The 15,843-nt window shown below is 38.5% G+C and overlaps 1 protein-coding gene across 1 annotated transcript in view; it reads left to right on the forward strand.

Moving 5' to 3' along the window:
* Positions 1-15,843, forward strand: part of LOC142150794 (dynein axonemal heavy chain 3-like) — a 947,133-nt gene that overhangs the window by 739,626 nt on the left and 191,664 nt on the right. The window contains 1 exon segment of the mRNA XM_075205980.1: positions 14,919-15,083. Within this exon segment, the coding sequence (XP_075062081.1) occupies positions 14,919-15,083 (165 nt within the window).

Genomic DNA, 15,843 nt, shown 5'->3' on the forward strand with positions numbered 1-15,843 from the left:
GTAGCTAAAATCATTTTGTTTTTTTACAAAGCTGTAGTGCCCAGTGGTGATAACCAAGTGGCAGTCTCTGGAGCTAATCCTGCTGTGGTAGCAGTACCAACTACAGTTAACAACTTAAATACAGTTCAATGAGCCCCTGACTCATAGGGGTGCAGATTCTTCAATAGTGGCCCTACTTTGATTGATGGGCAAGTGTTGTTAGTAGAATAAAATCTCTTATGATCTGTGCTGATTATCATAACAATCAAAATGTCAGCGTTAGATCCCCTGTTATAAAAATAATTTGCCACAGCATGCAAATATGTCTATGTCAAAACTTTGAGAACTTTTGAGAAACTGCAACTTCTGCCTGTACAAGGTCATCACTTCTGTGGAGAAATTCACAGTTAAAATGACAAAGATTTTAGCATTCCTTATTTGGGACTCAATCATCAACACCACTGTTTTGATCCATAATTTTGCACATTCAGGCTTAAAAATGTATTACTCCACATTTCTTTTTCCTTTAAAACAAACAAAACAACAGACAGTAAGGCAGACAATAATAATTAATTATTACTAATTACTAATAATAATTAAGTAATTGTGAATGTGTCAAATGTGGAGGAAAATTATGTCATGGAATATTATATAGCGTCTCTTACAAACGCCACAAAGGCTTTATAAAGCTTTTCTAACACCAAAAAAACCAAAAAACATTTCTGACCATTATGATGACAATGACTCCTTTTGTTAGTAATGTGTGTCCTTTTATAAGAACCAGAAAGTGCCTTTAAGATGCTGCGATATATACATTACCCACTTATTTTTCTTATAGCATCCATTTGCATTTTTTTCCCCAGCAAACATTTAATATCTGCCATTTTTTCTGGCAATGCCTTTTGTAGATGCATTAGTCAAATGCTAGAAAATTAATTAAAATGAGAAATGTGACTTCAAAATAATTCTGTTAACCTAATGCCATGCCACGTTTTATATGTCTGCTCATATACTTGAAATTAGGCATCAACACAGGCCCATCTGTGAACAATGTAAGATTGCTTAAACTGGTCTTCAGCAAATACAATAAAAGGAAATTATCATTCATAACTGGGAATCTGTGATCATGTTGTTTTAGATATCCCAAGTTATTTATTATTTAGTTATATAATTGGGTAATAATGTCATCTTGTATCAATGCCACACATACCTGTTCACAGTCTCACTTTAGGTGAGACTAGGGGGTATATTTACTAAACTGCGGTTTTGAAAAACTGGAGTTGTTGCCTATAGCAACCAATCAGATTCTAGCTGTCATTTTGTAGACTGTACTAAATAAATGATAGCTAGAATATGTTTGGTTGCTATATGCAACATCTGTACGCAGCTTAATAAATATACCCCTAGGACTTTAAAAGTTGTCAAGGATACCATCTTACCTGCCTAACTTCCTTACCACAAGAGGCAGTGATGGCTTATTAATTAATTGGGTTTAAAATGGAGTGATGATATACTTAACAAAATATTTCCCTCACTCTGCGAATTTGGCTTCTAAGATTCACAAATACAGTGTGAAATGCTAATCTGTAGAATGGGGGAAAAAGCACAGGTTATGCACCAGATATTCGCTCTTCTCTACTTGGCACCAGATATGGGTCTACATATTAGACTAAGCAACAGACCTGGCTCTGGCACCAGAGTTGGGTCAGCATGCTAGACGTGGTAGAAGTTCTGGCTCAGCATATTAGACTTGGCATCAGATATATCTCTGTTTATTAGATGTGGCATCAGCTATGATTTAGCTTATTATAACTAACATCAGATATGACTTAACACATTATACTTTAATTCACATATGGGTACACATTTTAGAATTGGCATCAGATACGGATTAAAACAAAAGTTTGGCTCGCCATTCAATTTTTCAAGCTGACTCCTGGATTTTTGACATATTTGTGAACAACTACTTTCACTGTAAGTGCTCCTGTAGACTGCCCTGATAGCTCTTTTTTGAACACTGACTGAAAGAGGGAGCTGCTGTGCAAGCATATGCCATAACTCAAGTTAGCAAACCTAAAGCTAGTTAAGATCTGTGAGGCACCGATGGAATATTGAAGGTTTGTTCTGCATTGGTAGCTGTTGATCACTTTTTATTCATTCAGCAATATGTCCCCTTTCCAATTGCATCAAAAAACAATGAACTCCCTGCAATGGGTGGCTTGTGCAAGGGGGTCAGTATAATGTAACTGACATTCAAAATCATTGGACACACAAAAAATGCAGCTGAAGCCAGCTTTAGAGAAATTTGTCCCCTTGTAGAGACAAACTGTGCCAGTATTTTTCTGTTAATTGTAACCTGAACCAGACTTCCAATGGAACGATTGCAGAGGTAAGTGTGACTCACAAACATCCTGCTTCACTGGTCACCAGATTGGATTTCTTTGCTTACAGCTTTTGGTTGATTCCTTGGGGTTTTCTAAGTTGCTACCTGCTTCAATGGGTTTTTCTTTTTGCCTTTTTCTGTTTCAATACAAATAGATTTTAGAAAAGTTAGAACTGGATGGATCTGTGTCTTCTTTCAAACTAATTAACTATGTCATTATGTCTTCAAATATGTCAGTAACGCCAGTCTTAGAGATATTCTATATTCTAAGTGAGATAATACGCATACTTTAGTTTTAGTTCTTGCCTGGAAAGAAATCTATATTGTGCTTTGACAACTGCACAATAATCATTGTCAATCATATTTATTACTTGTATCTGTAAATCAATTAAAGTCAAAGCAAGAAAAGTGTTACATGGCTTATGTATGACCTCATTCCAATGCATGCAGCATGTGTATTCCATATGTCTCCAGTCCTAAATGCTTAACCAGGCAGCCGTCAGGGGCAGGCTGGGCTGGAGGGCAGAGGGCCATCTGCCTCCCAGGCCAGTCCCATAGTGGGCTTTCTTGGGCTAGGTCACTGGGCCACCTGCATTTGTTTCCCCTTTAAAATAGGCCGCTAAGTTGAGTCTTGTCCCCCGGCCTAAACATTGCCAGTCCTCCCCTGGCAGCCGTATAAGCACTAGTTCTACCAAACATTTGTTCTCCTTGCTTATGGTTACAGGCCATCATCACACATTACAAAAAGATTCTTAGCAATATAACTGTAGCTTGGTTTCTGTTACAACGGGGTGACAGCCAGCAGCACCTACTATATATATCTTTGGGTGCTAAGATAAGGATGGTCTACATGTGTTTGCTTCAAATCTCTGAATGCCCTCTGCAATTCACTTTTAAATATTTTGTTTACTTTCTTGTGGCACAGAAATTACGTCACATGTAGATGCCCAAATGGAAAAGAAGATGCTGAACTGAAGCCACTTGAATAAATGAGTTGGGTAACTGCTTCTTGACCCTCTGCAATAGAAGCAGTTATAGAACATATAGGCAGGGCATACTTTCAGTTTGTGCAGTCCCTGGCTATAGTGAATAGATATGACTTATAGTATTGATTAACAACATGCATATACTGCAACTCCCATACACAACATAGCTTTTACTGATAAATTGGCAAATAGCAGAGAATATCCACCAACAAGAACAGTAGTACAAAGCTGTGTCAAAATATCTCCCAACTCGGCAACTCCGTTCTACACAAGATCTGCGTCTCTCATCCACCCTCATTACATCCTCCCATTCCCGGTTACAGGACTTTTTTCGGGCTGCACCTACTCTATGGAATTCTCTCCCTCGCACAATAAGACTCTCCTCTGGTCTACAAACTTTCAAGCGTTCGCTGAAAACCCACCTCTTCAGACAAGCTTATAATATTCCTCAACCACCATCTTAACCTCACTACCTTTAGCCTGTTACACAATTTCACACAAGACAACTACCCCCGGACCAACATTATTGTGTGACAGGATCATTTAGCTTATGAGTCACCCTACCTTTGCAGTCTGGCTGGGCCAAGATGCAAAATGTATACTTAACCTCATGTATCAAACTTCCATTGTCCCATAGATTGTAAGCTTGCGAGCAGGGCCTTCTCACCTCTCTGTCTGTTTTACCCAGTTTGTTTATTAGTTTACTATGTTTGTTCCCAATTGTAAAGCACTACGGAATATGCTGGCGCTTTATAAATGAATGATGAAGATTATGATGTGTATCTGCTTTCTTTGCCTTATTTTGAGACCTCTATTTCTATTACATAGCTCTGCTGACAGGTGATTTTTTTTCACACATAAACATGTTTTGCAGGATGATCAGGATATTATGAACATATGCTTAAAATAAATATACAAATGGTATATAACGCTTCACTTGTATTTACTAGCAAAAAGCATTGAGTATGTTTTCTAAAATATGGGATCTGAGAGTGAAGACTTTGACCTATATCCATTTCTTTTGCAATGTTTTCGTTCTTCTAGCCTGCACTTAATCATTGCCATTTATGTTACTTGTTAGATTCCTATACAAACCTCGCACAAGTTAGGTTGTACTATCACACTCAGGAAGACTCTTCCACATATATTAATGACAAATGGAATTACATCTTCCAGTATTCCAGTCCTTGAAAGCTCTTGTAATATTAGCCATTGTGTCATGAACTGTCAGTTGAAAACAAAAAACAACAGCATTCTGCCATGTATGTGATAATTTAGCCACTCATGTTACTGTTCCATTGGAGTGTGTAGATTGTATTTCATCCTACAATATCTTGGCCTATGAATAAGGCAGATACCATGATAAAAGTTTTGTAGAAAAATATGCATTTATATTTGCTTAACATTACTATTATGACAGAATGTTAATAAACGCTACTTATAACACACATTTTGATGTGTTGCCCCCATCATCTTGTGCTTCATGGTGCATACCAAAAATACTTGGAAAAAATGGGCCATATTCATTAAGATATGCAAAACAAACGTAGAATGCATTTTTTTTTTTTTAAAAAAACAACAAAAAAAAAGGCAAGTAAATCGGTCACATGCACATCTGTATTTAACAAGAAGAGAATGTAAAGGTACATCTGTTGTTGAAAATGGGTCCAGTTAACAGGCAATACAATTTGTAGAATATAAATTCCCAAAAGAACGCTCAAAAAAAGCTACTTGTTTAATAATAAAGTAATTAATGACAAAATAGTTTTTAAAAAAAAAAAAAACGTTTTACTTTCTTTTCACTCTTTTTCCCCCAAAAATAAGATTTATGAGGTTGTTATGAATGTCTACTGTACATTAAATGCTTTTTTACAGTTGCTCCTGATTGCAAACACATGTTCTAACATGTATATGCGTCCGCCATCACTAGTACTCAGCTCTTACACCTGACCTGTAGCTGATGCACTTGATATGACTGAAAAACACGTAACTTTGAGAAGGCTTGAAACGGACACTGTTGCATGCGCCTGAGCTTGGCACGTCCTAACTGTACATTGACTACGTGTATATGTCCATTCCCCTCCTCGTTCCACCCATAAAAATTGTAGGCTGTAGTACAGGTTATTTGTGCTCTCTTATGTATGGTCTAGTTCTCAGAACGTTCGTTATGAATAAGGCCCAATGTATATAAATAATTAATTTAATTAATCATCATAAACAATATAACTGCATTATAATATGAAGTGTAATTCAACATACCAATGACACTGTCAAATTTACAATATAGATAGTGATCCCCAGAACACATTGTATATTGTTTGTCACAATAAGGGTTGATGACCATTATTCCATTGGATTACTTTTTTTTCTTTATTTTTTTTTTCTAAATACTTTTTATTATGTGGTACAGCAGAAATATATAAAAATACAATACAAGCCAAAACTTAGGCAGTGCAATTAAGACTAAATTCCAAATATGTATATAGTACAACATAAAGCAATTTAAATAGTTCATCTGACAACACACAGTAACATTGTAGCCATCATTTGAATGTATATTGGTGAGCACACAACATTTTGTTGAACGCCATCATTTGTACAAGTATATTTTTATGGTCTACAGCGACATAAAAAAGTTGTATTTTAGTGGAATCATCAAGGTTGTGCATTATTGACAAATTGTATACAGTTAGTTTTATTAACCCTTTTATATTCTGGAATATACTGTAGGTAAGCCATTTATTTAATTAATGATATATATAAATTACAGTTTAGCTGGTTCAACTTATCTCCCTTCATTTATCATTTTTAAGCATATCCTTTCATTTCAGAGCTGTATTAACACAAGTTTATTAGCTGCAAAATCGTTTTAAGTATCTGGAGCTTTGTACTGCTTGCTTTAATATTTCCTTTTTGTGTCTCTTTCATGTCTTGCTCCTTTTGCTATTTTATTGTCTTTGCTGTACCTTTGTGCTTATGATATCTTACATTTCACCGTGGGGTCTAATGTTAGAAATATGAAAGACAAAAGAAATCTTCATAAGTTGGTTTTAATGGCTTTAAGGAAAAGGAGGTATGATTAACAGCTTTGTACTATGTGATAACTTGAGTCTTTTAAAAATCAAAGTTATTGCAATTAATCCACACACGACTTATTTATTTTTATACCTAATCTCCAAAAGCATTTTTCTGAAAAATAACTTACGATACCAATGTCACTGTATTTGCACTATTGTGACCTTCCCTCCCCTTTGTTCCCCCCACATCTTTATTTTGTCCATCAAACCCTTCCTTTTTGTTTTAGCACCATACAGTTATATTAAATAATTCATTATTACAATTATAATAGACACAACAGTGCAATATTTTAGCACTGCTCAACTGTGCCCTAGTACAGAAGTGCACAATCTGTGGGGGAAGACCTTAAGTGGGGTTCCATAATCTGATATGGAATACATTCTATTTGGAGCCACCTTTTTGTGGGTCACATTAAGACCCGCTGACAGTCGAAGTCCCAGAACATATAACTGTATATTTTGCCCATAATATTGATGTTTCTACTGTCTATTGAGACTTTATAGGTAATAACTAATATTAGTTGTTGTGGTTCAGTGCAATTTTTTTTGCCTGTATGCAATTTTAGTAAATGAGATCTTAAATGATCAGTAAGTTAATTCAGTATAAAAATCCCTAGGTTGTTTTTGTCGATTTCTTAATGTAGATGTACTTCAAAAAAAGCTAAAACAGAACCCAATTACTTGCAGTTATTAGCCAGTAAGACATCTATGGTACACATTAATCTGAGCCCAAGATGCATGTTATGGAAGCAAAAGTATATTGCTTAATAACTCATAATATGAAACAGTAGTATGAACAAAAGAATTGTCGTGGAGCTAGATGCTTAACAAGGAGCCGAGGATGCGGGACACTCAACAAGAGCCCTCATCCTCCATACCAATTGCATGTCGAGATTGAAGCCATTTTGACCAGACATGGATATACTTTGTTCTGTTGCTCTGTTGAGATATGCAAATCATTCTTGCCCCACCATCTTGTTGTCTAGCACAATCCAAAAAACTAGAGCCAGAGGGTGATTAAAGGTTCAGTCCACCCATACCAACCGCTCATCTTTCACTCCAGGTTAATCTGCAATAGACAAAATTGAACTCGCACTTCATATAAAATACGGCTTCCTTCACCCCCACCACACAAACAGGACATTTTTTTATGCCTGCATTATGCCCTAGATCTATCCATGTGGTGATTGTGATGTGGTATTCATTTTTTTCTTTTGTAAGTGCAACTTTTAGTGCACTCTTTATAATTTTATATGCCCTTAACTATGATCTGCTCCATTTATCCTCTTTCTCTTCAGAATAAATCTAAATGCAGACCTGCTCCTCATTCTCATTCTCCTACCACAGCAGCACCCAGGCAAAGCAGCCCTTGTTGCATTCAACACCTCAAAGACTCTTTGGGAAGGAGGATCCCCGGGCAGTGAGCAAATTACATTCAACTCATGTGACTCCCTTTTCCAAGCCATTTCCAAGCCATCTATTAGGAACTGTGATTCATTCAAGTGCTGGGGAGGAAGTTTTAAGCGCCTGAGTCATTGGAATCTGGTCCCCTAATAATTCAACATTGCATCAGCAGACAGACCCTCGATTCACACCACCCGGAGATGACCACAACTAGGCCCTTCTGTGGAATATCAGATAGGATTCCACCAACCCACTTGGTCAGCCTATTGGTTAATTGGGCACTAGCTACGGCCATTTGAGACCATCCACAATCTTGCAATACTGATCATAGCTAATGATAGTACATTGGTAACAGATTGCCAAGCTGGCATGTCCATAAGACCTTTCAGTGACGGCCCAAACACAGATTGTGTGGGGGCGAGCAAGGGGACAGTTCAACATATATAATTTACCACTGCATACTAGAATATTTGCATTTGTTGACATTCCTATAATAAGTGCCAGAATGTACCCCTCACACTGCCATACTTAAGACAATTTGGTCCTGTACCCCTCCCAAACCTCATTAGACTTATGGGGGTGAGGTAGACCCAGTAGAGAATGTACAAGTGTACCTGATGATAATTAGCACAAAATGGCTGTGCAGTTCATATTTTATTTAAAAATAGATTAGTTTCTGTTATGGCCACCAGTGCGGCATAAACTCATAGAACATGTAGCAGAGGTCTTCACCTTTAGCAGCCGCCTTTCCCATAGAGACTGGTTGTGCTCACAGGTACTCAGATGCCCCCAGGTCTTATACTCAGAGTAGTATGAGTTTATGCTTACACGGTAGCGCACAGGTATAGGAGGTTGCCCACGGAGTAGTGACAGGCCAGATGTCAGTGGACTGGGCAGGGCACCAGAGGAAATGTCAGGTATAGGCAGAAAGGTCAAGGTCACAGGCACAGGTTCATGATCCAGGGACAGGCGTAAGATCAGGGTCACTAGCAGAGGTTCAGAATCCGGGTTAAGGCAATAGATCAGGTTCAGAAGCACAGATTCAGAGTCCAGGAACAGGCAAGGGTCATACACGGGTAATCAATCTCAGGTTAAACTCCAAACACAGGAACAAAGTAGCAGGCAGCAGTACTGGAACAGGACGCTATAACCGGCAGTGAGGCTCAGACCTCACTGCCTTAAATAGTACTAAGAGCCAATCAGGACAGAGGAGGACAGGGCTGACAATCAGCCTCAGGAGGCAGCTAATTAAATACTAGCTAGAACTAGCATAGGTAATAACATAAACCAGGAAGCATGTATAAAAATAAAAATAAACCGGTTTAAATCATATGAGAGCTCCCCCTGGTGCTGGAAGATGTCCCTACACCCTCCTACATCTATGCCGCAAGGATAATAACAGAGCATAGAAACTAAAGCACGCGCCCGGCTGCTAGTTCACTCCAGGATGCGGCGCACCGCCGCGGCTCGTGACAGTTTCTCTTTGTTTCAACAAAAATGTTGTAGGTTTAAGCAAACATTTAATACATATATTAATTATTAATTGATTTTAAAATAGCTGACACAATATTATACAACATTGTCAACTCTTGTCAATTTTTTTGGCACAGTTTTACTGCCTGGTTGTACTTATAGTCTAGTTGTTAGTACCAGGTACATGAGGAAATAAGACTTGTCAAAGGAGCTGACACTTGGATTTGAACCAGGGTGTCCAACATATACTAAAATATAAGAATGTACTAAAAAAAAAAAGGATTTGTTTAAACTAAAGCACAATCCAGAATTTGTTACAATACATGTTTAAGGTTCCAATTTTGCAGGGCGTTCACTACATATAACATTTAATGCAATCAACTCCCACTCTAAAACAGAAAATGACCCATGGGCTTGGTTTTAGCTTCTCAAGGTCAATGTTGACAGTAAATAAGAAATATGTTTGCTTTCAAGCCCTAAAACTATTGAGTGCATACCATGTTATATATATTTTTTTTTTACTTAGTGCCTCACTAAAAGACACGTACTAGACCATGTTTATTTTTTGAATTCTGAAAATTTAGGTGAATATCTTTTTTCTGTCACATAAAACTGCAGTTGCTTTATCTGTCTGTAGACTACTACTGTTTTTTTTACATTTTACCCAACAAACCTTTCTCCAACTATAAGAAGATGGATTGTGTTTTCTCTCAAGCGTTAGATTTGTAGAATAAATTCTGTGGTTTCTTTTTCAGTCAGCAGAGTTTGAGAGATGAAAGAGTGTAGGGGTTTGCTATATCTTTTCTTATCTTTTTAGGTGACATCTTGTCTTCCTCTAACTTAAACATCAATGCTCTCTAACTCTTTTCACTCCAACACTTTGCCTGAATCCTGAATTTTTTAAGCTTTGGGAGAATGTGACAGGCGGAATAATGTCAAACTGTTCCAGAGCCTGCTTAATATTTTAGCATGTTTACTTATGTAGTACTGTTTTTCCTCATATCACAGTTTAGTTAACGATCCACAATATTTGATGCCTGATCTTGTATAATAGCTCTGATCAAGGCACCTTTTTTTCCATTTTTAGAAAAACATTATTTATTGACATATACAACTAAGGTGATCATAAATGTTGTGCTTATTTATCGTTGAAACTTAGTTTTTTATTTCTAAGTGTTAGGAATAACTTAACTGTTCTTTTGTGTGTCTTTAAATTAAAGGTTTTATGCACTTTTAGGACAAATGCTTCTCAATGGGCAATACAGGGACTTAGTGGTTAGCGCTTCTGCCTCACAGCACTGAGGTCCTGAGTTTGATTCCCAACCATGGCCTTATCTGTGTGGAGTTTGTATGTTCTCCTCGTGTTTGTGTGGGTTTCCTCTGGGTGCGCCGATTTCTTCCTACATCCAAAAACATACTAGTAGGTTAATTGACTGCTATTAAATTGACTCTAGTCTGTCTGTGTGTATGTTAGGGAATTTAGACTGTAAGCTCTATTGGAGCAGAGACTGATGTTCAGCACTGCTGAATTAGTGGCGCTATATAAATAAATTATGATGAATAAAGCATGCCCTTTCCTCTATATATATATGTGGTGCCACCTTCTGACAACCAGTTAAATGAGGAGCTGGACCACAGTGATGCTGATTATTTCCTTGTAGTAAAAACTGGCATATAATAGGCTTTCCAACTCTCTTGAATAGAGCTATATGGAATAGCTTCCATAGAACTCTGTTGTAGAGCTATTAACAAACTTCGCCCAAATTTAGTGAAATGACAGCCACAGAAACAACTATTTGCTGAATGGATGCAGGAGTGGCATTTTTAAAGAATGGGTTTTCTAAGTGCACAATCATTTTAAGAGACCATTAAAGCTAAAACAAAAGTTGGTTTATTTAAGAGACTAAAAATGTCCCTGAGTAGATAAGTAACTAATCCTGGAGTTTCCCTCTTTACTGTAGTACCTTCAGTAAATCTGTCAAAGAATACTGCATGATACTTTTGGGTATATAGGTTTGATTATGGAAACTTGAGAACAATGGCGAACAGAATGTAGATAATAGAAATCTACAAAGTTAAATATAACAAGTCAAATATACATTTGTTACTACTTTAATCCATTTTTCAACTTGTAATTTGGGGTGTAGTTTCCCTCTGAGCAGGGGTAAATATGGGTTAGTTCAAACCATGCTGGCTGTCATTTGTGTAAGACATTGGTGGGCCGTGGATGGCCCTCAGAACCTTCGCTTGCAGCCCCCAGATCCTTCTCTTACAGTCCACACAATCTTAGAATGGGGGCGACGACTTCCGCATCACATGACCTCCTCTGCACCATGCAGGGAGGCCATGCGGCATACCTAGAGAAGTAGGGAGTGCACTGTGCACTTCCTCTTTCCTCTGTGTGGCCCATTTGAAGACTGGAGGGCTGCTCCTGTAACCCTCCAGTTACTTCATGTTACTTCATGTTGCCCCTTACGGCTTTAAGGCTTGCCACAAATTATGTAATATTGTTTAATGCAATCCCTGACAATATTCCAATCAAAATCGATCTGATCCTTTGCCACTCACTAGCCAACAGGAATTCAGGGCCCCGGTACAACAAATTCATGGGGCCCCCCCTTATAGTTGAGTAAGCAAAAAAAAATTGCGCCGACTTGCAGCGCCGCAAAATTTTTCTTTGGCATGGTCACACAATTGGGGGCGTGGCAATGCACCATGGGGGCGTGACAATGCGCCATTGGGGCGTGGCTAGCACAATAAAATCACTAGGTCCTGAATTCCGCGGAGCGTGACATTTGTCCAAGCACTCCTGACTTTCAGGACATCTAGCACCCTTGTGTAGTATATGAAGAATGCAGTGTGTACAGAAAGAGTTTAGTCTTGGCCTGCGCCCACTGGGCTCACCAAACATTGGCATTGTCCCTACTAGAATCACAACATTTCACACACTATGCTGCTCTGTCTTACCTGTTCTTCTCACTTTTACCACATGTGGCTGCTGGTTTCTTTAGTTGCGGCTTGTCTGGATCCTGGAATGTTGGAGGACCTATTTGGAAAATAAATGGCTACATTTAGAAAATTACAGCCAGCCCCACCGTTAAATTAATAACATCCATGATTAATAATTAGGCCTTCCTCCAGCCCCAACATTAAAATAGTATTCCCATTACCCCACAAACAAAATAGCAGCCATTAGTTAGCCACCATCTACCTCACACACACTACATTGCCAAAAGCTCCGTGCCATCACACACACATTACTGTGCCCCTTTATCATCACCACGATATGTCCCCTTATGATCACACTGTGCCCTCCATGCTGCCTTTGCCCCTTTCTTTAACCCCCTGTACCATGCTGCTTGTCCCTCTTTTTTTAATCCCCTGTGCCATGCTGCTTGTCCCTCTTTTCTTTAACCCCCTGTGCCATGCTGCTTTTGTCCCTCTTTTCTTTAGCCCCAGTGCCATGCTGCTTGTCCCTCTTTTTTTTAATCCCCTGTGCCATGCTGCTTGTCCCTCTTTTTTTAACCCCTCTGTGTCATGCTGCTATTGTCCCTCTTTTTTTAACCCCTCTGTGTCATGCTGCTTGTCCCTCTTTTTTTAACCCCTCTGTGTCATGCTGCCCCCCCCCCGTTTTCCTCCCCTCACTTACCTTTACTTCTCTCTTCTTTCTTGTCTGCTCTGCTGCTCTGTGCTCCATTGCTCCAGACTGACTGAATGCTGGGCATGACATGATGATGTCACACCGGCATTCAGTCAGTCTGGAGCAATGGAGCACAGAGCAGCAGAGAGGAGGTACGCCGGCGCCGCAATCACGTGAGTATGGTTTTGTTTTTTTTTAACTACCCTGCTCCCCCCACCAACGATAGTTTTGAAAAAAAAAAAAAAAAAAACGCCGGCGCGAGTGCCCGGGCCGGGCCCTCTGACATGCCCGGGCCCCCTGACATGCCCGGGCCCGGGTAATTAGTACCCTCTCCCCCTCCCTCTCGGCGGCCCTGCATACTCATGAGGGGCAAAGTTGGAAATTGACCATGTTTGTGATTGGGCTGAGCAGACATATCAATCCATGTGTGGTCAGGTATAAACATTGAAAGGTGTATTTGTCCGGACAGAAAAATCTCATATTCTGAAATATAACGTAGAATTAGAAAGGGACATTGTTTTACCTGTTTTGCCTGTCACATACTCCATGCATCTTACACTAGCAACTAAAGTGTTCTAGGGTGCTGTTCGTAAGACAGGTTTTTCCACTGATCTGATGTTTTGCGACTCTAGATTCAGACTACTGCACTTTGTGCCTAGTAAAATGTGGCATTCTAACATACCAGTGTGACACTACCATTAAAAGGGAAACTAAAATTGAAGTATAACGTGACATACATGTAAATTGGTCGGCACATTCAATGGTAACGGATGTCTTACTATTGCCTTGATGCGGTAAATTAACTCTGCATCCATCTTATTTTAAATGTAGAGCACAGATTTTTACGATAGCTGATGTTTCATTAAATTGTTTGATGCAAAGTGGATTTCCACATTAAGATGTTAACTCTTTGGACTGTATATCTACATTTACTAAATATCTTGTTTGATATTTCTGTCTTCTCTTGCGTGTTTTCAGTTATTTATTTTTATGTCATGCAATACGATACAAATTTGATCGCTGGATAGGTTTGTGCCCAATGCAGAGAGCCCAGCAGAGCTGTCTCCTGTCCCAGGGCTACAAAAACAGACCTAGGGCTAGATTTACTAAGATGCGGGTTTGAAAAAGTTGGGATGTTGCCTATAGCAACCAATCAGATTCTAGCTTTCAGTTAATTAGTACTTTCTACAAAATGACAGCTAGAATCTGATTGGTTGCTATAGGCAACATCTCCACTTTTTCAAACCCGCAGCTTAGTAAATCTAGTGCTAAGTATAAGTTGCAGGAATACAAATTAAAGGATGTGACAGTAAGGGGAGTAAGGGATAGAATCTTGAAGTAAGTTTGTAGAGAGGTTGGTGATAACAAAAGGAGGCTATCTTGACAGGGATATAATGATAGGGGTTTCTGGGGGTACGATAGCTATGAGTCCAGAGGTGGGGGGGCTGCAATGAGGACCCTCTTTCCGCCGAGCTTCCACTCTCAATAAAGAGCAGTGCATGCACATTGGATGCATATGCCAAACCACATATGCTAAGGACAGGCCCCTCTGCTGTCTTTAGAGCAGAGTGCGCTTCTGGGAGGCAGAAAAAGCACCACTGGGCTTCTACCAAACTTTTGTTATGGGTCCCAGCGCTGGGACCCTCTCCCCCGTCGTATCTGAGGCAACAGGATTTTGAAGGCATCATAATTTAGGTCTTTTCTTAATTATATGTCTAAGGTGTCTCTCCCCTTACTGTGAAAAAGACATCAGTTCAATGAAAATATACAATTCAGTTTTTGTTGCACAACATTGTTGGGTGAACTTTATAGCAACTTTTAACAAAAACACCTTTGTACATTATTATTTTTTTCCAATTAGGACACAAAAGCTAACTCTCTATAATGCCAGCTGCACTAGCTAAGATTTTTTTTCTCATATTTTACTAGCAAAACATTCTGAATTTATCATTAATTACTATTATTTTGTCTCTTAGGAATTTGATAAAGACAATATTCCATCAAAGGTTATTGCCCAGATAAGAAGAGATTTTATCAGCAATCCGGAGTTCCAGCCAGCTGTCATTAAGAATGTCTCTTCAGCCTGTGAAGGGCTTTGTAGCTGGGTCAGGGCCATTGAAGTCTATGACAAGGTTGCCAAGGTAACGACTGTGTCCTAAGATTCTTCATAGGCATCAAACTTTTATCTTGTTAAATTTGTATAGGCAAAGCACAGTGAGATGAATGTTAATACAATATAAGAACAGCTGGGTTCTTTTCATCTTATTTATTTATACATGCTTGGATAGTTTTCCTGTTGTCAGTCTATAGCTGTATAGTGTAAAGTGCATATATAAGACACACACCATCTATCATCTACCATATATTTTCAGAAGCACATATTTACCAATCTGTTATCAAGATGCAAATTAATAATTTTTCATGTGTATAGTTTTAATGGTATCTATCTATCTATCTATCTATCTATCTATCTATCTATCTATCTATCTATCTATCTATCTATCTATCTATCTATCATTTCGGTTTATAAGTGGTTAAATAAAAAGAAGTATATATTTTTTAATTTTGTTCTGTTATTTGCAACACCCAACCTACGATGCATTTGCAATGGTGTTATAACTATATTTTTATTTTTTCCTAATAGGTCTTAACTAAGTTTAAGTTACAGTGCTTGAAGGCACAACAGGGTTAATAAAAGTATATGCAATGTTGTGTGTGGAGGCCAAAATAATGTATGGTTATGTTCCCAAAGGATCTTTTATGTTATTTATCTGGCAAAGTTCTATTGCTTGCTGCCTGAAGAATGACAGTTTGATTACTTAGATCTCTGCCTGAAAGAAGATCTCTCATTGGTCTGTCAATCTTTGTTGATTATCCGCCACAGAATATCAGCCTTCATTT

Source organism: Mixophyes fleayi, chromosome 4, assembly GCF_038048845.1.
Source record: "Mixophyes fleayi isolate aMixFle1 chromosome 4, aMixFle1.hap1, whole genome shotgun sequence".
Lineage (NCBI taxonomy): Eukaryota > Metazoa > Chordata > Amphibia > Anura > Limnodynastidae > Mixophyes > Mixophyes fleayi.